Source organism: Centroberyx affinis, unplaced genomic scaffold (assembly GCF_046629955.1).
Source record: "Centroberyx affinis isolate AG114_WGS23_722 - 3 ecotype Tasmania unplaced genomic scaffold, CSIRO-AGI_Caff_v1 ptg000171l_1, whole genome shotgun sequence".
In the NCBI taxonomy this organism is placed as follows: domain Eukaryota; kingdom Metazoa; phylum Chordata; class Actinopteri; order Beryciformes; family Berycidae; genus Centroberyx; species Centroberyx affinis.
The window spans coordinates 582,549-602,101 of NW_027278868.1; the positions used below are offsets into that span (position 1 = coordinate 582,549).

General features: G+C 41.6%; 3 protein-coding genes across 7 annotated transcripts; 1 reads left to right on the forward strand and 2 right to left on the reverse strand.

The window, feature by feature from the left end:
• Positions 1 to 697: 697 nt before the first annotated feature.
• srd5a2b (steroid-5-alpha-reductase, alpha polypeptide 2b) lies at positions 698 to 2,876 on the reverse strand. The gene is made up of 5 exons (XM_071535002.1): positions 2,602 to 2,876; positions 1,534 to 1,697; positions 1,253 to 1,354; positions 1,020 to 1,170; positions 698 to 845 (listed from the first exon to the last, which is right to left on the reverse strand). Exons 1-5 carry the CDS (start codon positions 2,874 to 2,876, stop codon positions 779 to 781), a joined length of 759 nt encoding a protein of 252 aa, XP_071391103.1. The 3' UTR covers positions 698 to 778.
• A 2,700-nt stretch (positions 2,877 to 5,576) lies between these two features.
• On the reverse strand, positions 5,577 to 14,291 carry memo1 (mediator of cell motility 1). 4 transcript variants are annotated; one of them, XM_071534566.1, is made up of 9 exons: positions 13,845 to 14,291; positions 12,008 to 12,089; positions 11,829 to 11,897; positions 11,552 to 11,664; positions 10,862 to 10,973; positions 10,174 to 10,316; positions 9,931 to 10,007; positions 9,166 to 9,270; positions 5,577 to 8,945 (listed from the first exon to the last, which is right to left on the reverse strand). In XM_071534566.1, the coding sequence occupies exons 1-9, from the start codon at positions 13,903 to 13,905 to the stop codon at positions 8,814 to 8,816; spliced, it is 894 nt and encodes a 297-aa protein (XP_071390667.1). In that variant the 5' UTR covers positions 13,906 to 14,291; the 3' UTR covers positions 5,577 to 8,813. The 4 variants fall into 4 exon arrangements, with proteins under 4 accessions (XP_071390667.1, XP_071390675.1, XP_071390684.1 ...); XM_071534574.1 differs by lacking the exon at positions 13,845 to 14,291 and adding an exon at positions 12,229 to 12,306; XM_071534583.1 differs by lacking the exon at positions 11,829 to 11,897.
• A 953-nt stretch (positions 14,292 to 15,244) lies between these two features.
• LOC139656950 (spastin-like) lies at positions 15,245 to 19,337 on the forward strand. Of its 2 annotated transcripts, XM_071534603.1 has the most exons (16): positions 15,245 to 15,549; positions 15,653 to 15,736; positions 15,818 to 15,901; positions 16,086 to 16,252; positions 16,363 to 16,496; positions 16,600 to 16,693; positions 16,801 to 16,875; positions 17,026 to 17,097; positions 17,182 to 17,257; positions 17,370 to 17,461; positions 17,589 to 17,668; positions 17,772 to 17,814; positions 17,961 to 18,040; positions 18,145 to 18,215; positions 18,323 to 18,363; positions 18,454 to 19,337. In XM_071534603.1, the coding sequence occupies exons 1-16, from the start codon at positions 15,432 to 15,434 to the stop codon at positions 18,577 to 18,579; spliced, it is 1,437 nt and encodes a 478-aa protein (XP_071390704.1). In that variant the 5' UTR covers positions 15,245 to 15,431; the 3' UTR covers positions 18,580 to 19,337. The 2 variants fall into 2 exon arrangements, with proteins under 2 accessions (XP_071390704.1, XP_071390713.1); XM_071534612.1 differs by lacking the exon at positions 15,245 to 15,549 and having other exon boundaries at positions 15,826 to 15,901.
• The last annotated feature ends 216 nt before the right edge of the window (positions 19,338 to 19,553 follow it).

Genomic DNA, 19,553 nt, shown 5'->3' on the forward strand with positions numbered 1-19,553 from the left:
TGTACTTGGCTTGCATGTGTGAAATGTGTAAGTATGAGCTACCATAATATTTGTTGTCAGACAAACAAACTTTTCTATATGCAGTCCATGGTTGCTGGTAAATTTCCCCACTCACTGGCCAATTTCACAACTTTACCAGCCAATTAGACTTTTAGATTTTGAATAGGACCTCCAAGGGATTGATGGTTAGAAATGTCTGATAGAATATACAAACTTGAGGAACGAAAAGCATTCAGCAACTCTTGGGGAACAATTGAAGAAAGCCTTAATATTAAAAGCCAGTGCGTTTCGGCTGCAATAGCCTTCGTCAGCAGTTGGAGGAGCTGCACAGTTGCAACAGTTTTTTTGACCTAGACTATACAAACTTACCAGCCACAGCTAAAGATACCCAGCACTTGGCTGGTGGTAATTTTCCACCCTGATTTCTATCATATGTTACATCCAGAAATGTTCCCACACTAAACTTGCTGATTGGTGAGATAACTCATTACCAGACAGCTGAGAACATACACAGAGTGACAGCACAGTCATATACATTTAAATCTGTGGTATGGTGAGAGAGCAGTAAATCAGTCTGTATGTCAGGATGCTATGCAGTAATTACTGTGGTTGTGTACAAGTAAAAGACAAAGACAAAATGATTCTTGTGCAGTAAAATGAGTGCAATTTCACATTAAAAAATACAATAGGAGTGTCAAAAGTGCAAAAATTCCTGCTGATTCCAAGAAGGTGCTTAGTCATAGTCTGCTCCTATAAGAGTAGGGCCGGGCCTCTTCTCTCAAAAGATGAATGGAATCAAAGCCTTTCGTAATCTGGGATAATCTTTGAATTTCTCATGGTAAAACCTGTAACAATGGAGCAAAAGATAACAGTTATCATCCACAAATTGCTCATGGTTATGGCTATGCTTGGAATGCAACACTTATCAATTCTAAGTCTGAATGGGTGAATTACTCTCCTGGAGTGTTTGTTTACAGTCTCAGTGTTTAGCTGTAGCTGTTCATTAGTGTCTCAGGCACCTGTGATGGTGATACGCTCTTGGTCCAATGAAACACAGGCTAAACATAGCAAAAGAGAGTGCTGGAAGGGACCAGGTGGCGATGGCATAGCCAAACCACTCCACAATCTCTCCTAAGTAGTTGGCACCAGACACATATTCAAACAGACCTCCTGCAGGAGATTTAGAAGACCACGAGTCACCAAAATTACAGAACAGAAGAAAGGTAATCCAAGTGTGATCTTTATTCTTTACCTGTAGGAATCTTGTAAAGTACTTCTCCTGGTTTTCTCAGGTTGCGTAGAATATAGTCGCTGTGTACATTGATGGCCATTCCAAGGTAAAACAATACTAAACCTAGAAGAAATGCCTAGTTATGAGGTTGCAATATTGCCTCTTAAAAAGTAAAATCAACATTGTTTCAACAAGTTTCACAGTGGATGAAACTGGATAAACAGACCAAAGCAATTGATTAGGCCTAAGTAATTTCAAAATAAATGTCTTGCTTGCCAATGAAGGTGAAATCTTGATCCTACCAGATTTAAAGCGGTAGTCGGCTGACCAGCCATCATCAAACTGGGCACAGTGCAGCAGGTAGTGTCCCTGCAGGAACCCATTCACAGAGCAGAAAAAACCCGCTGCCACCATCACGGACAGTGGGACAGGCTGTCCACGGATCAGTAGGGAATAAACAAATGTCCTATTGTTGTCAAAGAAATATAATACAGTAGATGAAAAGACAGGGGGAAAATTGCATTTCATCCATGCTGGGAACATGCAAAAATCATATTTCAAAACCGGGCTGAGGGGTCTCTAGCATAGATCCAGCATGTGAGCCTTGTCAAAGGAGGTGCCATTAGGGCCCATTCTTTATGGCAGGTCACCAGTGCATTCCTCATGGTGTTTTTGGCCATGGGATTATCACAGCAGGAAGTCTGCTTGTTTCCAAAGTTCCCTTTTCAATGTCTCCATCTGAAAATCTGTCTTGTTGCACAAAGTTGCTGAAAACAAGCTGGAGCAGGTGGTTAGTTGCAAGTTTTTGAATGAAAACTTGCATTCATCTTAGTTTTTATCAAATTTGGTTCATGTTTCTCTCTGTGTTTGGATTAGTGCTATAATAAAACAACATGGATAGAGAATCACAGTGTGCCCATATAAAGATGCATTTTCTGACAGTTTAAACACTAAACAGGCCCTACCAACACATCCCTCAGGCATGATCATTGAAAGATTAAGCTCAGTAAAACAACACTAAACCTCACAAAACTAGTCTGAACAGTAACTGAAACTAAACTGAAATGGAATCAAATCAAATCAAATCTGAAAATAATGTTCACATAAAACAATAGTAGATCATAAAATTATAGTGACCCCAAGTCCACACCGTCCTGTTGACAGAGTTTAACCTTGTCTAGTTTCTTGTAGTATCTTCATAAATGAATGACTGTGTGTTTACCTGCTGCGTACAACTCCAGTACCACTACACTTAAAGCCCCTGACCCCTGCTGTACATCTTAAAGTACATTTCCCCCTTTTCACAGCCAATCAAAGGACTGCCCAACTAAATCAAAAGCCTCTATCAATGCCTTATCATGTGCTTTTACCTTTGAAAGTAGTGCGTGCAAAAGGTGCCGAGCAGCAGGTGCCTCCCCATGCTGGAGGGTTTGTGCTGGATGAGCAACAACAGTAGGGGCACCAGGAGAGCTGGCATCTCCTGGAGGAACCAGGCTAGTCTGGCTGGCACCGTCCTAACCAGAGGAGAGGGTCCTATGTGGCGCCCATAGGAAGACTGGCATTTGTTGTGCCAGACCAAGTACCCCAGAGCTGCCAGGATCATCCCACAGCTGAGACAGTTGATCAAGTCCCCGCAGCAGTGCATCTCGCAGGTCTCAGCAACCTATTCCTCTCATAGACTTATCTGAAGCATCTGTGTAAGGCTCAGGAGAGAGAAACTCACACTGACTCCTCCCCAACACACAGAGAGGTGAGTCAGCCAAGCAGCAGCACTTATCTGTGGAGTACAGTGTTTGAATGTACTAGTTGCACAATATCCTAAGGTTATGACAGAATTGCACGGAATATGGTAATCAGCATAAAATTAAATATGTCGACCAGCTGCTGGAATTCTGCTTGGTTTCAAGTCAAATGTCTTAACGAAATCCCTTGCCGAGAGCCTCGTCTGTCTGTCTCTGTCCTGTTCTGTTTATCCTGTTTACCGCTACAAGGCAACATCTGCACCAAACCCAAATTATATAGCTAAGCAGTAAATTTGCAAAGTGTAGAACATGCCCCATTAAAATGAAGTATGATTTCAGCCTTCAAATGAACATAATATTGACTTTTTCATGGGCTCTGTTCTGTTTTTATCCCAAACTGTGCAAGGTAGCCAGTCTCCTGGATAGGCTGATGGTCATAACAGCCCACAAATTGAGCGCTGATGACAGATTCCGAGCTTTTCCAACCCTTTTCAGTCCCGGAGAGAAGAGTGGGTGGAATAAGTGAGAGGTTTAGACGTCTGCCAGGACACTTGAACAGGAGGACTGACCGGTCTCACCACAACATCACAACATGGTCCAGATGCAGCCAAAATGCTTTTAACACTTTTGACTTGATAACAGTTCCCCAAATCATGACCATATATATGTGCTGTATAGCCACTACAACTGCATTTAGCAAATTAATTTGTTTTAGATTCGTCTTTTTGTTTAGAATTAGACTTTCTCTAGACCTAGGAAACAAGGCTGCTGTATTTGAATTTGAGGACAGTTCGGACACAACAGTCCTCACCTTCCAACCCAGTGACACCAGCCTAAATAGGACAGGGGAAAATGTGACAAAAACACACACATAGACAAGACATGGTGCATGTAGATGTGCACCACTTTCCTCCACAAGATCACAGTAAATTCACTTCAACGCCAGACTATCTTTCATGCCACCCTGTTCTTCTGACGTCCCTCATTACTGATTAACACATACGGTAAGAAGTAATGATTTCGCATAATGGACGGAGCTGCTATTGGATATGAAATGGCTTTCTCCGACGGGTCAACGGCTAGCATTTGACACCTTTGGGCTCGTGCTTTACCAGCCCGTGCCAAGTAAAGCCTCCTCCCTCCAGCTGTTCCTGCTTGTCTGGAAACTGGAGGCAGAGGAGGCATTTGGGTGGCCTCGCTGTATGGCACACGTGCGCCTGGCCCCGAGCACTTACCGGCCCCGTTGCCCCCAAAACCCATCCAAATTCATTAATCAAGAGGCAGTTGTGGCACACGTAGCTATTTTCTCACCAAGTTAAACAAAGTAAATGATCCTGTATGTCATTTTAAGTTGTTGGTGGTTAGAATGAAAATAAGAATTGGTAGAGATGTAGGAAATGAAATAGGTCAAATTCAGGGAGAGGCAACTTTGTGTGAATAGTCTGTAGCATAATCATCGATAGCAGTCATTTATGATTCAGACGCACAATCCACTGAGGTTTAACTAAAGGACAGGAAAACTAAATATGGGACAGAAGGCATTTTCCCCGAACTAATTTAAGTAAGAAAAGTAAATTAACTGTCATGGCTTTTGGAATCTTGATAGAAGGCCTTAGTATGTGAAAGCTAAAAGTGTGTATGTGTGTGTGTGTGTGTGTGTGTGTGTGTGTGTGTGTGTTTTGATTGATGCACTCAAAAAACATTCAACTGGGGCTTTAAGAACTTGCATCAACACATCTTACACTTCCAGACAGGCTTAGCTGCTGTTGAAGATTACATATAATCACACATTGTGCTGACCTGACATTACCCTTTATAAAGAAAAAAAGGCAACAGGTCTGCCAAATACAGACAGCAAATACACATTTTGAAATGCAAACAAATTATTCCTTGGTCATTCTTTTAGGTCAAATATAGGGATGCACTGTATACGTCCAGGTGAAAACATTTAGCTTCTGTTTCAGAGTGTGTATTAGAAGTTCTTTCACAGTGTTTGTTGAAGTGTGTAGTAGATCATACACTAAGATGTCTCACAATTTGGATGATGATCACAGTGAGCAAACAAGACATAAAGCATAATGTTATAGGAAAAATTTAACCTTTGTTTCAAGACTTCTTGGCAATTTGACTGTTAACCATTGAGCAATTTAAATACCATTAACCATTAATCAGTGTGATTTATGATTACCAAAAGAGAAACTGAGTGGTCTGGATACATTAGAAAACACCTACAGTATATGAACTGCCCTCATCAGTTTCTGTAACCACCAGTTTATGACCAGCCAGGCTGGCTGGTCATAAACTGGTGGCGCTAAATCAAGCGTTTTCTTGATGCACTGTTGCAAAGTCGGAGGCAGGCATATTCCCATGAACCAGAAAGGTTAAAGACGTAGATGTTATGGAGTATGTTTTGGTATGTTTTGGTCGTATGGTCATACGTGAAGGTCATGCCAGTATGTCTTTATTGTGTATATTGTGACCACCATCCTCTATTATTGAAAATTCAAATAAAAACAGTTCAAATAAAGGATGCACCATAAGGACGCAGTACTTCATGTCATCCAATTGGATCAATGTACAACATTACCTAATGGTAGGTATTGCTAGCTCTTGGCATTGTAGGAGAGAATTTGACTAAATTCCTCCATTCACCAGTCTCCCTCTGCTGGCCACATTTGGCTAAATGTTAGTTAGAAACGACAAGGGGTGAACTGTTTTTCTTCCCCAAAAACACAAACAGTTTAGGACTTAACTAATATTTGACGCTTCATCTGCAGCGGCACTGAAAATACATCAGGATATTCTTCTACTGCAGTTTTGCAAGAACAGACACATAAACAAACAAACAAACATATAAATTAAAAACCTGTGATTCAAAAATGAAATTCATAGTTCCAAGTCATTAATGCATTCAGTCACTAACGTGATTGCAAAAACTTAAAGAATAAGACACCAGAGAACACATGCTTTTCAGTAGATTTTACTTTTTTTTGTAACATGAATCCTCGGCCTTATCTGGAGAGCATTTTGGGATGCTTTGTCAGTGGAACCTGAGATCAAAAAAACTCCTTTTGGGGAGTATTTAAGTAGTATACTTTAGGTTGTGACGTGTAATTTCCCACTCTCTAAGCAAGAAAAATAATACAAAAAAACATTTCTATAGTCTATAGTTAAACAAAGATCCATAAACAGAAAATGAACAGTGTTGAGGTTCAGCCTTTGTCTCTCTACAGGAATGAGGTGAGGTGGAGAAAAACAGAACACCACTCCCTGCTGGAGAAAGGAGATAACAGTTGGTGCCATTTTAGACCAACAGATGGGGGACGGGGGGTCACACACACACCCCTGGAGTGCTGGGCGAGTTGGGAGACATTGTCGGGCACTAGGCAAGAGGAGGTGGAACAACAAAAAAAAAACTCAAGATACACATTCTAAGATAAGACTCAAAGTGAAAAATACGCTTTAAATGTATATATGTGCAACAGTGATCCAAGGCACAATAGCACAGTGTGTCATGCTTTACTAGTTTCCCTTAAATGAACTTCAGAGGTCAAGTGAGTCTGGGGATTCATCTGTCAGTTCTGTGCCCTCTTGGTTCAACCAGGTAGCTTAATGTTAAGAGCGACGCCGCTCACGGTGTTGTGCTGCAAAAACAGCAACCAAGGTTTTTCCCTGCATGGGCCGAGAGGGAGGGATAGAGATGAGAGGACTGCATCGTCTAAAACAGGGGAAATGCTCGACTTCGGCAGCAAAAGCATCCATCAGTGACAACTGATAATCAAAAGGTCAAAAGATAGGATGGCAGACGTTGTGCACTGCACACCTCAAATGAAGCAAGTCCAGAAAAAAGCCTGCATTTACATTACCACCTTGAATCCATTTTGGTTTCCCTGTCGGGCTTCATGAATGCATTTTGTTCAGCTATGAAAACATTAGGGGAAGGGGGGGGGTTCAGGAAACATCACTTTTAAAAAGAATTTCTGAAATTTTGCTCATAATTACTGATCTTCATGGGTGACTGACATTCCAAAGTGCAAATACTCATATTTTGTTTTCATCTTGGAAACAGAACATCCAAGATGAGACAGAGTTCAGTGAGAAAATGAGTAGGGAGAAAACAGTAGGGAGTAACAGCAGTCAGTTATCTGTGTCAGTCTTTAGGCTCACTGGCAGGAGCATGGTGACTCAATGCAGTTTTAACTCAGACTCTTGTTTACTTGTTTCCATTAACCCCATTTATCCATGGAGTAATTCTGAAGTGTAATCACAGCTAAATTATCATACACATACACTGAAATGGAAAAAGGCTGGAGAGCAAACCTGAAAATAAAGATAAAGACTCAGGTGGTGATTATGGAGTTCAGACTTCTGGAAGTCACTGCACAGTAGTGTTTACATACTAAAAATGACTGACATCACTGACTTCAATACCTTATTGAATAAAAATGTAATCCACCCAACTACTTTTGGCATCCATTAATCAAAACGAGCTGTAGTTTTGTAATTGTTCAACGAATAAGACTGAAAATCCCTTAAAATTTCAGCAGACAATCTGCGCTTCAGCCTTTTGCTCATTGAGAGTATTAAGACCAAGACAAAAAAATGTCTGCTGCTCTCCAAATACTTTGAATTAAATGTATATTTAGAAGAAAATCCAGATTTGATCTAGAATTGTTTCTGACTGATGAAATGTTGACCTAAAAATCCGCGCTCAGGTCTCCTATGCTGAGAAGATTCAAGGTGGCAGTGTAAACAAAGACTAAATGCGTCAGAGGTTATGAGTAATTTACTCAATATCCAGTTTTGATTACATTTCTGTAGCACCCACAGCTGCGGTCGGACACCGCCAAAACATATTGTCAATGCTACTAGAATCTCATTAGAATCTGGGTTCAGTGTTGCTCTCACCAAGTTATTGGGCAAACCACGTTGATGGCTTTGGAGCATAAATGACAACACTGCTTTTGTTAAAATATACCGCCATACGACTGGTAAATACTAAGTCTAATAAAACTACAAAAAAGGGAGAAATAAAGGGAACAAAAGATGAATGAAAGAAGATAATATTTAATAGACTAATATGAGAGTAATAATAATAATAACTGTTTTTGGTTTTGTACAGCAGGGGGTTAGTGAACTTTGTTGGGTGCAGCCCTTTGTTAGCAACTACAACATATGTTGAAGAGCGGCGGTAGTAGCTACCTATGATGCTATTTTCAAAGTTTAAGTCGCATATAGCTTGAAGCAGTCAGTCAAAACACTCATTTCATATTCATCTGGCAACATATATATAATATTCTTGATTTCCATTTATATCTGCAGTTTTATTATCATTCCTTTTCTGAGGCAAATTACATGAGCACAGATCGCCAAGAGTGCAAATGTAAAGATTACATTGTCACAACTCAAATCCATCTTTTTGTCAGGGAAAACAAAAGGGACGAAGAGGACGACTACAGTCCTTGCAAGATCCCAAATAAGACTTTCCCCCCCACCCGGGCTTTACTCCAAGCCAAAATAATAAGCACTCCTCCTATCTCCTCTAACCATTCGCTCCTACATAATCTCAAAACTGCACTTCAAGCAAAAATGTTTCAACCAAAAGCTCCGAGACACACTTCAAACTGAGAGGAGGGGTGGAGAAAGGCAGGAGGGCTGAGGGGGAGAGAGAGAGAGAGAAAGGAGACTGTATTGGCTTTTGAGTGTCTAGGTCCTTCCTGCAGATAGTGGGTGTAATTGGGGTGGGGGGTGGGTGGGTGGGGTAGGTGTCTGGGTCGGGTTATGGCGATAGATAGTAAGGGCGGGGGCGGCGCTGCGGCGGCCCCCTGGGAAAGTCGACCTCAATGAACGATGAGCGCCCCGGCGGCGTAACTCACGGAGCTGTCCTGCCAGTTCCTGCACTCACTTGACTGGGCATAGTTCAGGAAAGAGAAGTTCATTTCTATCCCGCTCTTCCTCAGCTCAGCCACAGCCTGCAAGACAACGAGACACGCTCAGTCACTTGTTCATGACATGCCGCATATGCACCAGTGTATACACACACACGCAATAAGGGTGGAGTGTCCCCTCTTCCTCTTGTCAGGCAATTCAAATGAGATATATTTGTCATCGAGCAAGTTTTTTTTAAGTTGTCCCTCACTGCTGACCGAACCACCATCAACCCTCCTATAGAACGCTGACTGTGATACTCACATTTAGCAGCACTCCAATCGGGTGACGCCCACAGATGGTGTTGTGGTACTTCTTCAAGTAGTTGGTGAAGGACATGGGATCCAGCTGCTCTATAATGCCCATCCCCTTCACATGCAGAGAGAAACAGGCAGCGATGACAAAACTTAAGTATGGTTTTCACTGTCCTATAGCACAAATGGCCATAATATATCTGTAGGAGGCTGATAGGGTTTTTGATCAATACCAACGACTCAACGACACTCCATCAGGTGCTGAGATTTCTCTCACTTCCTGGCCTGTTTTCCATTTTGGAAACCCCCCCTCCCTTATTTTCAACTGCTCTGTAATGGAAGACGGTGCTACGAGCGAGTGAGCGGCGTCAGAACATATTGTTCTCAAGCCAAAAAAGCAAATGACAAAGCAGCATTATCATGCATCGTGACATATTACCTCTTCACTAGACGTTTCTGATGGAACTCTGCTCTAATTAGACAGCTTCCTCTTTATTGTGACTTTATTATTTATGTCAATTACAAGTCACCGTAAGCTGTGCCAGACGATGTTGTTGCAATTCCTTAGTATCTGATGGAGGTCAAAGGGTTAAAGTCATAAATTACTTAATGTCCCTTTAATACGTGCTCGGCTACTCTTTCAGTTGTGTCGTGCAGCTGAGCGTAATCCAAAGCACAAGAACATTATTTCTTTACACACTTAAATCTGCAAGTTGTAGAACTTGCATTTTAAACAAACTTGTCAGTTGAGAGCAAGATATGGTTATGGCCTTACCATTTTATCAAGGTGCTCAATAGATCTGTAGATCTCCCCTTGAGATTCATCATAGTATGTGTAGCGGAACCGTTGACCTTCCAAGAAGAAATGAGCATCAGTACAAAGCTGGATAGAGAGTCATGACATTTTAGGCCCTGAGGATGAAACTATCCCGTGAGCACACAGACTACACTTTTATAATGAGGTTATTTCCAAAGAATGAATTGCAATTTGAATGCAAAGTTATTTGTCAATACGTACCCCAGTGGCAGAAGTCGGATGAGATGATGAAGAGGTTGGAAGGGTCTGCCAAGTACTTGCTGAGCAGCTTCCCATACTCCTGTTCCTTGGACTCGCTCAGAGCGCCCACCAGCACAGGGACGATGCTAAACTCGTCTTTGTGGCTGCAAATGGAACAAATCAAATGACTTGATTAAACAACCTGGATGCAATAACAGCGTCTCACTGCAAAGATTCAGTTTGAGGAACATAGGTGGAAACAAAACAGAGCATCCATCAATGAAAACTAATTAGAAACCTCCACACACTGTAAACAGATCTGGCCAGCTGACTGCCCCCAACCCCTCTATGCGATACCTATTTTTGGTTTTTGGGTAAACATGGTTGGATGGTACGTTGAGCTAGTGTGCTAAGTTCTCTTTATACTACCTGATCTCTGCTTTTCTGAAGCAAGAGACTGCCTTTGACTCCTGCCAACCTAACAGAAGGCTGTATCAATTATGCATGTCAACACATCCCATGTGTCACCGCCCAATGTGATTTGGGTTTACGTATAGAAAGGCAATGGAAAGCATGAAACACATAACTTAAAAAAATGCTGTCTTCTATGGTTCTGTTAATGGTTGCAGATGTTTCAATAATGGTTAAGAAAAACTCTTTCATCCTGTTTTCCTTCAAGGTTTATAGTATCAGCTCTTTTGTGTCTTACCTCTCCATGGCTTTAGCAGTGTAAGGCAAGTGCATTTCAATACTGTGCTCATCTTCATCTGTCTGCAGACTCATCCGCTCAAACATCCCAGTTTTCCAGAGGTCAGCATAAACTGCAAGACAGAGGTGACTTTTGTTTTAATTTGTGAGTATTATCATGTTCATTTCTCCTGATGAAGTCATCTTTGGAGCCAAACACTCATTTAAAGTGGGCATCTTGATGTGAGTGCTCAGCGGCACTGAACCTCATCACTGTGAAAGCCTTTATCCTCAGAGTCGGGGAGATGTCTGGTCCCTAGAGGATGCTTAAAAGTATTTCACTTCCCAAGACTGCTTCAGGTCTGCATATTGGAGCTGGCACCTGCAATACTGTGTCCAATCTAGACTACAACTGACACACTCAAGGAAGAGCACAACTTGCCGCCATTTTTACTAGCAATGCTTCAGTTTTTTCTACAATTCAAATGACCAAGAATGACTGAGAACTATTTCTTTCATCACATTTGTTTTATGATATAAAACACTGCTACAGGAAACTAGGCAAAACTACAATGCAGTCCACATCACCCTGAAAATGAAATTTTCATTTTCAAGTAAGCCCTTGTGAGCTTGTGAGCTCAAGGAAAGAATAAAAGAAATAGTGTGGATTTGCAAATGATTGTTACGAGTGACAATTTAATGAGGAAAATACCCTTCTGGTCGATCCTCAGGTCGTAGAGGGGCGTTCTATAGACCTCTGCAGGTGAGAGGGCACAGCGGGAGAGGGGCACATGGTGTGAGGGTCCCAGGATGAACACCCTACGACTGAAGGACAACAGGACTTCATCTCACTCACTCTGTTCAACAAAGGCTCACCACCAATACTGTATACTGCTACCTGAACTAATATCTGTTCATTCTGTAGCCATACAAAGCATTTCCTACAAACTGATGATGGTTAGGAAAAGGAAAGTGTAAAAATGACTCACGTAACAGAAGGATCAACTTGCTTGTAGGCATGTGCCGCACAAGCACCACAGTAAGTATACCCAGCATGCCTGGAAACACAAACATGTCCAATAAGAATAGGATGGCAGCACATCAGTTATGCCATATGACATGTTCAGATGATATTTTTCTGTCTATTCATTTCAGAATGTCTGCTTACGGTGCTATGATGGCTCTAGCAGGTCTGATAGTGGATTGTGCTTGGGACAGCCAGCCTTCTAGTTGTGCATTCAGCTGGGATCCTGGAAAGGCAGAAGCAAAAAGAGTATATTGTCATGTCAGGTTTTGTGTTCATTGCCTGTTTAAAATTCAAAATTAATCATACACAAGTAGCACAAAAACATCAACATCTTTAATTTATCGCACATCATTAGGAAATACCTGCAACCTCAGGACTTCTCATTACTGAATTTGATCTCTGATCAGTGGAATAAAGTGGAGCAGGCTACTCACTCCATCCACAAGGTATGAACTGTTACTGCTCTCTCCATGTCCCTGACTTACATGCCCAAGAATGTCATAGTGGGTCAGCACTAGCAAATGACAATAAAAAGATACAATAGGGATATGTTCAATATGTTCAATACGGATAAGATTCAATGGACACATGAAAGCTTCAAGTGATGGTCTTGCAAAGACAGATCAAAGTTGTTTTAGAGATTAATTTAGCCTCTGTAAGAGTATGCTATATTGAGTGTGGTATGCAAATGAACTAGAATGAGCTTCAACATATCCTCCCCAAATGTTGTACAGCCAAAATCCCACCTCTGATGTCACCTAATACCGCTCTTGCCAAGCTCTCAGATGCCTGACCTTTGAGTGAAACTCAGCCTTCACCATCAATCTAGAGCAAACCAGTCTATAACTGTTCTGATCTAAACCTTAAAAGTGATCTATATTTTGAACTAAAACCCATTTAATTTTTAACCAGCTTCATGACAAATCAACTTGCTAACTATGCTTGACTATACTGGAATGCATAGAGATAACTGGGTGTTAGACCTGACACCATCTTCACCAGTGTCCAGAGCTGATCCAACAGCAATCAATGACTACATAATTAAGTGTGTAGGAAATAGACAAATCTAGACTCCTTTGTATAGAACCTATCATAAAGAACTGACATTTTTTCTAGTCTGAGCTAGGGTCTAATGCCTATACAACTAGCTTATGGATACTTTTATTGTGCATATGCAGTTAACACAAAGGGTAGTGTACCTATAGGCTAGTGTAGGGTGTTTAGCTACATGTTCAGACGTAAGGGGGAGGGGTATTACTAACATTGCAGTAGGACTGGCTTAAGAGGGATAAACAAGCAAGCTTGCTGGGCTTAATAAAAGAGAACTAGCAGCTAGCTTGTAAAATGGGGGAGGGGGTAGTCGGTGCAACATGAACCTTCAATTTGCTGCCCTGCCCTACCCAGTCCCTTTGTTCCAAGGCAGGGACAATTCTACACTTAACTTAAGCGAGTCGGGGTCAGAAACCAGCAAGACCACAAAATAAAATAGTAGCAGCTTAAACAGTTGCTGGCAGGCTGGCTCGAGAAAATGTCTTATCTAGCCACCTAGCTGGTATAGGCCAGGGAGTTCTGTAATGTTAGCCAAGTTAGCTATTCTTAAGTTGATGCTGACGTTAGCTTAGGTTGCTTGACAAAAAAAGCAGACTTGCAGACGTCCCTTTGTTTTTAAAATTTCCAACGGCCATCCGGGGAGAAAGTGCTGAATAAGCTCAAAACAACCATGCACCGACTGAGATAACAGAGATAAGACAATATATCAGCTAGCTAGCCTAGTTTCCATTAGCTGGATCACAGCCCTTCGATGTCTGATTTGTGAAATCATGAATCCGACAGTTGTTAACGTTAGATCTCAAATTAATAAACGTTATGAAAAATGAAAAGCCAACAAACCCATCAAAACACGCTGCCATGCGAAAAAAAAACAATAGCTAGCTAGCATATGGTGTGCTAAAGCTGCCGGTGCTCTGTTGACAGTTACCCGAAGCAGAGTACCAGCTGCCGGCGTGACTTGCTTCTCTGCACACCACTCGGTTCGACATCTTGGTTCCCAAGCCGCCTATCTTGGTTCACTTAACTCTTGTCAGGCGAAAAATAAAATCTTAAAAACCGGTGTTAAACCCAAAGAGCAAATAACGCCTGCTTGCTAACTTGCTTCTCTAGTAGAGACAAAGGGCAGTTCAACCAGAGAGCTGGGCTAGCTGGCTAGCAAGCTTGCTGTACCGTCAGCTCGCCGTTGTGTTGTTACCGGTATAATACCAAGTTAGCCGGAGAGAGCAGCTAGTTAGCCAGTCTAGCAATAATATATAGCAACTTTAGAGAGGCACAAGATCTTTGATCTTTAACTGTCGAACGATTGACGGCGGATCTAGCAGGTTTGTAGTAGGCTGCCAGAAAAGCAATAACAAAACCAAGAACTGTCACAAGTCGGGATCTGTGGATTACTGGTCCGTAGGGCTATCGAAGCAGGTAAGGGGCGTGTCTGAAACTCTTGTCAGCATGACGCTAGTGTATGTTGATTGGTTACTTGATCAGCAAACGTAAAGTGATTCGTAGAAAAATATTGTAGGCGTGGTATTTACTAAGATGTACGCTCGTTTTCCTGATTGCTCAGCCCGGCCGCCAGTTGAGCGGGTACGGTGTGTTCAAGTAGCAGTTTGAGTGGGGAAATATAGCATGTCATATTGTATAATGTGTCATTTAGTTTAATCTCCAAAGGAGAAATTAAAAAGTACCCCAAAAAACACTTCATTTTTAAATACAATACCTTTAGCTCGGGGTCAATTTAAAAATGTAAATGTGAAGAGTACAATGGCCTTGTGCCTTCCTATTTCATGTGTATCCCAGTGTCACTCTCCTCTCTACTTTCGTTTACAGGATTTAAAAAACGTATTTTAAGGAAATGATTGTTAACAGTCATGATCAAACAAAAGCCCATGTCAATTTAAAATCTGGGCAAAATTGTAAGTGCAAAGGGTGTAGTAAGTGTCAAGTGTCTTGCTACAAATATCTAAAAACAACAGTCTAGTACAGGCCAGTTCGTCTTGATCGAGCGATTTGATTGGCTGAGAAACAGCCTACCAGTGACGTTGTTATCAAAGATGTTTAAAATGACTAATTTTAAAGCCATCTATTCCAATGCGTCCCGAAACGTCTCCGCTAGAACGATTTTGCACTTGCGCACATACACACAAGGGCGTGAGATAAATCAAAAACGGATTGCCCTTTGTCATTTGAAACAAAGATGCATCACAAGTGACATCGATACAGAGGCGGTCTGGTACGAAAGAGTAAATACGGAAGTAAGCTCGACTTTATGGCGATTCTTCTCTCAAGCGTTATATACTCTTCGACAGCAAACCGGAAACTAGCGTGGAGCTGTTTGTGTCAAGATGAGGCTTCAGAGTTACTGGTGTCTTTTTAGCAAAAAAACTTGTCTATGAGCTGCCGGACTGCGGATTGACCCGGTTATAAATACGCTTTAAAAGATACATTTAGCCGTTTCATGTGTCATAAGTAGCTAACACTAACTTAGTTTCGTTACAACTGCGGGCAACGAGACAAAATCATGTCGGCCAAAATAAGCGTCCCTAAGAGCAAAGACAACACCGAAGTTGTTAAAGGCCACCATAAGCAGGCGTTTGAATACACATCTCTGGCATTAAGGATCGATGAAGATGATAAAGGTTTGCTTATTGTGTTATTCATGAGTTATTAATGTGTTGTGGTGTGTATGGCAGCTTGCTATATCACCCCACGCCCTCTCTCTCTCTCTCTCTCTGATGGCAGGTGTAAAGGAGGAGGCTGTTCAATGGTACAAGAAAGGCATTGTTGAGCTTCAAAGGGGTATTGCAGTTGAGATCACAGGACAAGGTGATGCCTGACTCATCAAAGGAGGTGTACATAATTGTGTGTGTACATGCTGTGGCCTTACTCCTTGTTTGTTGTTTTCAGGAGAGCAGTATGACCGGGCAAAGAGACTTCAAGATAAAATGCTCACTAATCTCACCATGGTAAAAGACAGGCTTGCACTTTTAGGTAAGTGTGCATTTTGCTAGTCTGGCGGCCTTAGGTCTGGCTCAAAAAAGAAATGACCCAGGCTGTCATGTGATAGCCTTGAGTCATGAACTGGAATCTGTTTAGTAGGTTTACCGAAAGGGTATCACTACTCGATCTAAACTGCTCTAAATAAATCCTGATCAATAGTGATCTTATTTCACAGAGGATAAATTGGCATCTCAGAGGAAAAGTGATCCCCCGAAGGCCTCAAATCATGTTCTTCCCCAGCCGAAGCCCGTCCCCAAAAGCCAGTCTGGAGCGGGCGGTGTGTCCGGTCTCATCAAGCCCTCCAGCGCTGTCAGACCCGGTCCCAGGTCCAACGATGTAAAGGTAAATTTTTTTTTTTAAGCCATCAGTTATGTAGTTGTACATTCATTTCAAACTGTCTGCTTCTTGTAATGTGCCTGGTGTTTTCAGCATGGTTTTTTTCCCCGTCTAAGGTTACCCCGCGGGTGGGGAGAGGTCAGAATGGCAAACCTGTAGCTTTGAAGTCGCCCCAAAAGAGGGATATGAAAAACTTCAAGAATGTGGACAGCAAACTGGCCAACTTGATTCTGAATGAAATTGTTGACAGGTACGGTGAAGGGAGGCTCTCACCACACTTACTGATGTGACTGTCAGTGAACTGCAAAATTGAAATAAGCTGCAGTTGAAGTAGCTTTCTGTGTTCATTGCAGTGGAACGACTGTATCCTTCGAGGACATCGCTGGACAGGATCTGGCCAAGCAAGCGCTCCAAGAGATTGTCATCCTTCCTGCCTTAAGACCAGAGGTGACCGCTTGAAAAAAACAATGTCTTCAGTGTCATTGTCTCACTCTCACCATCATTCAGATTGTGAGGCTCATACAGTTTATGCTATTTCACATTTTGCCATTTAGCTCTTCACTGGCCTGAGATCTCCAGCGCGTGGTTTGCTGCTATTTGGGCCTCCTGGAAATGGGAAAACCATGTTGGTGAGTTGAGAAAATGTAAATAATTCATGCAGATCTGACTGTACTGTCTGCATATGGATGATAAAAGTGATGCCTCTCCCTAGGTGAATCCATATCAAACTCTTGTTCAGTCATCATCAGTTGAATCGCCTTTACATTTCCTCTTACCAGGCCAAAGCAGTCGCCAAGGAGTCAAACGCTACATTCTTCAACATCAGTGCTGCCAGTCTGACCTCTAAATATGTAAGTGGGCACTGATCATGCGCTCTTGGGGTGTTGGACTCCATGGTCATTATTCTTTGAGCTTTCCTCTTATCTCCATCACAGGTGGGAGAGGGCGAGAAGCTTGTCCGGGCGTTGTTCGCAGTCTCCAGAGAATTACAGCCGTCTATCATCTTCATCGGTTTGTAGTCCTCTCTTTACAGACCCAACAGAACATGCTGCAAACACATTTCAGCCCATAACAGCCCATGATAAGCGTCTATTTATTATTTCTATCTGACATTCTTACTCAGATGAAATCGACAGCCTGCTTTGTGAAAGGAGGGAAGGGGAACACGATGCCAGTCGTCGATTAAAAACAGAGTTCCTCATCGAGTTCGACGGGGTAAGAGCAGCAGCACTGTCACACTCAGGCCTTTGAAACCTGACTCTTTACAGCACTCGATTCTAGCCGCTGTTATCTCTATCTGTGAGTATTGATGTATTTTCATAAGAGCGCTTGTTGTTTTCAGGTGCAGTCAGGAGGGGATGACAGAGTGCTGGTCATGGGAGCTACCAACAGGCCTCAGGAGCTTGATGAAGCAGTGCTCAGGTACATGCCGCTCTATCTATAGTATAATGTGTTTGTTTTTTTTGTTGTTTTTGTGTTTTTTTTTGTGCAAGGTGTCATTTTTCTCTTTTTTTTAATCTTACAGACGCTTTGCAAAAAGGGTGTATGTGGCATTGCCAAATGAGGAGGTATGTACTGGAGACCATTTTGTGTCTTGTGATAGTATTGAAAAAACACATTATCTCAGTTTATTACACTGTGTGTCTTTGAAAAGTGAATGGTGCAAGATTGTTTGGTTTCAGTTAGTCATATGATGTGACTCTCATACCCCCAGACAAGATTCAAGCTGCTCAGAAATCTGTTGGGAAAGCATGGGAACCCACTGAACCAAAAGGAGTTGTCCCATCTAGCAAAGTGAGTTCGATATTTATCATGTCCGTATTTATCCATCATACTATATTATTATTTTATTATTTTTATTTTAACTTTCATTAATACCTGGATATGTATCTTGGCAGAAAGACCGCAGGATACTCAGGAAGCGATCTCACTTCATTAGCCAAAGATGCTGCACTTGGGCCAATTAGGGGTAAGACTGGTTCCTCACATTAGCCTCAAGTTGATGTATTCATATTTTGGCTTTCATGATGTGCTTGATCAGCTTGTTCTTCAATTAGAAAATGCTCTTTCATGCAGAATTGGGACCAGAACAGGTCAGGAGTATGGCTGCTAGCGAGGTGAGATAATACCTTTTCATGTTTCTGCCTCTAACAATAATTTTGTAATAACCTTTACCTTTAAATATACTCTTGTGTGTGTGTTTGCAGATGCGGAACATCAAGTGTAAAGACTTTGAGGATTCCCTGAAGCGTATAAAGCCCAGTGTCAGCCCACAGACTCTTGATCTGTATACCAAGTGGAACACGGACTTTGGCGATACAACAGCTATTTGAACTTCACAAAAGTTGTTCACAAAAAAAATGCAAAACAGTCTGATTGTTCTGTTTTGCTTTGCTCTTGCAGGTTCAAATTGAAATTGAGGAATGCAATTAATCTTAATGTGTTTATAAAATCCTTGTACATAGACATGCGGCATCAAAAAGCCTTATGAGCAAGCTTCCTGTTTTATGGGAATGCTTTGCTAATTATTGAGATTTTTTTTCTTATGAGTTTCTTTTCAGTATTAACTAAATGCACTCCTCAAACGCGGTCTTGCTACAAGATAAAACATATTTATTCTCTACTACTCCTAAACCAGAACAGGTCTCTCTCCTGCCTCAGGAGGGCAGCACATTTCTGTAAAACAAGGCAGAGCCTGGCTGACATTTCTATTGATGATCATTCATTGGGTAGCTGATTTATTGACATGTAGATGGTATTGATCACTGCTCTGTGTACTTTTACTCACTACAAGACAAAAGTGATTTGCCAAATTTAATGCTTTAAAATTTCCATGCTAACCATTAATTGTGGGAGTGTTGTGGAGAATTTTTCATACATAGTCACAGACACAAATACATGACTTTGATTTAAAAGCAGGAGACCTAATGATTTGGTTGGGCTGCCCAACTGTTTTTTTTTTCTGTTGAACTGATGACATTTTCTTTTCATTCTATGAGTTTTGACACATTTAGTGGATTTAGCATTAGCATTTCTTTGAGAGGAATCGTGTCATGGTTGCCACTTCCCTTGTGTGACAATAAACAAATGTCTAAGCAGTTACTTTAGCAGTGTTTTTTTTTTCCTTTTCTTTAAAAATAGATACTTTAAGCCACTGATTCTCAACCTCTTCTCTTTTCATATCAAGGACCCTAATTTAGTCCACATTAGAGCCACAGACCCCCATTTGATGAGATTTAGTCTCTCAGATTCAAATCTGAGAATAGTTTTGTCCAGAATTCCATGACTATCTGTATTGTAGGTAGAG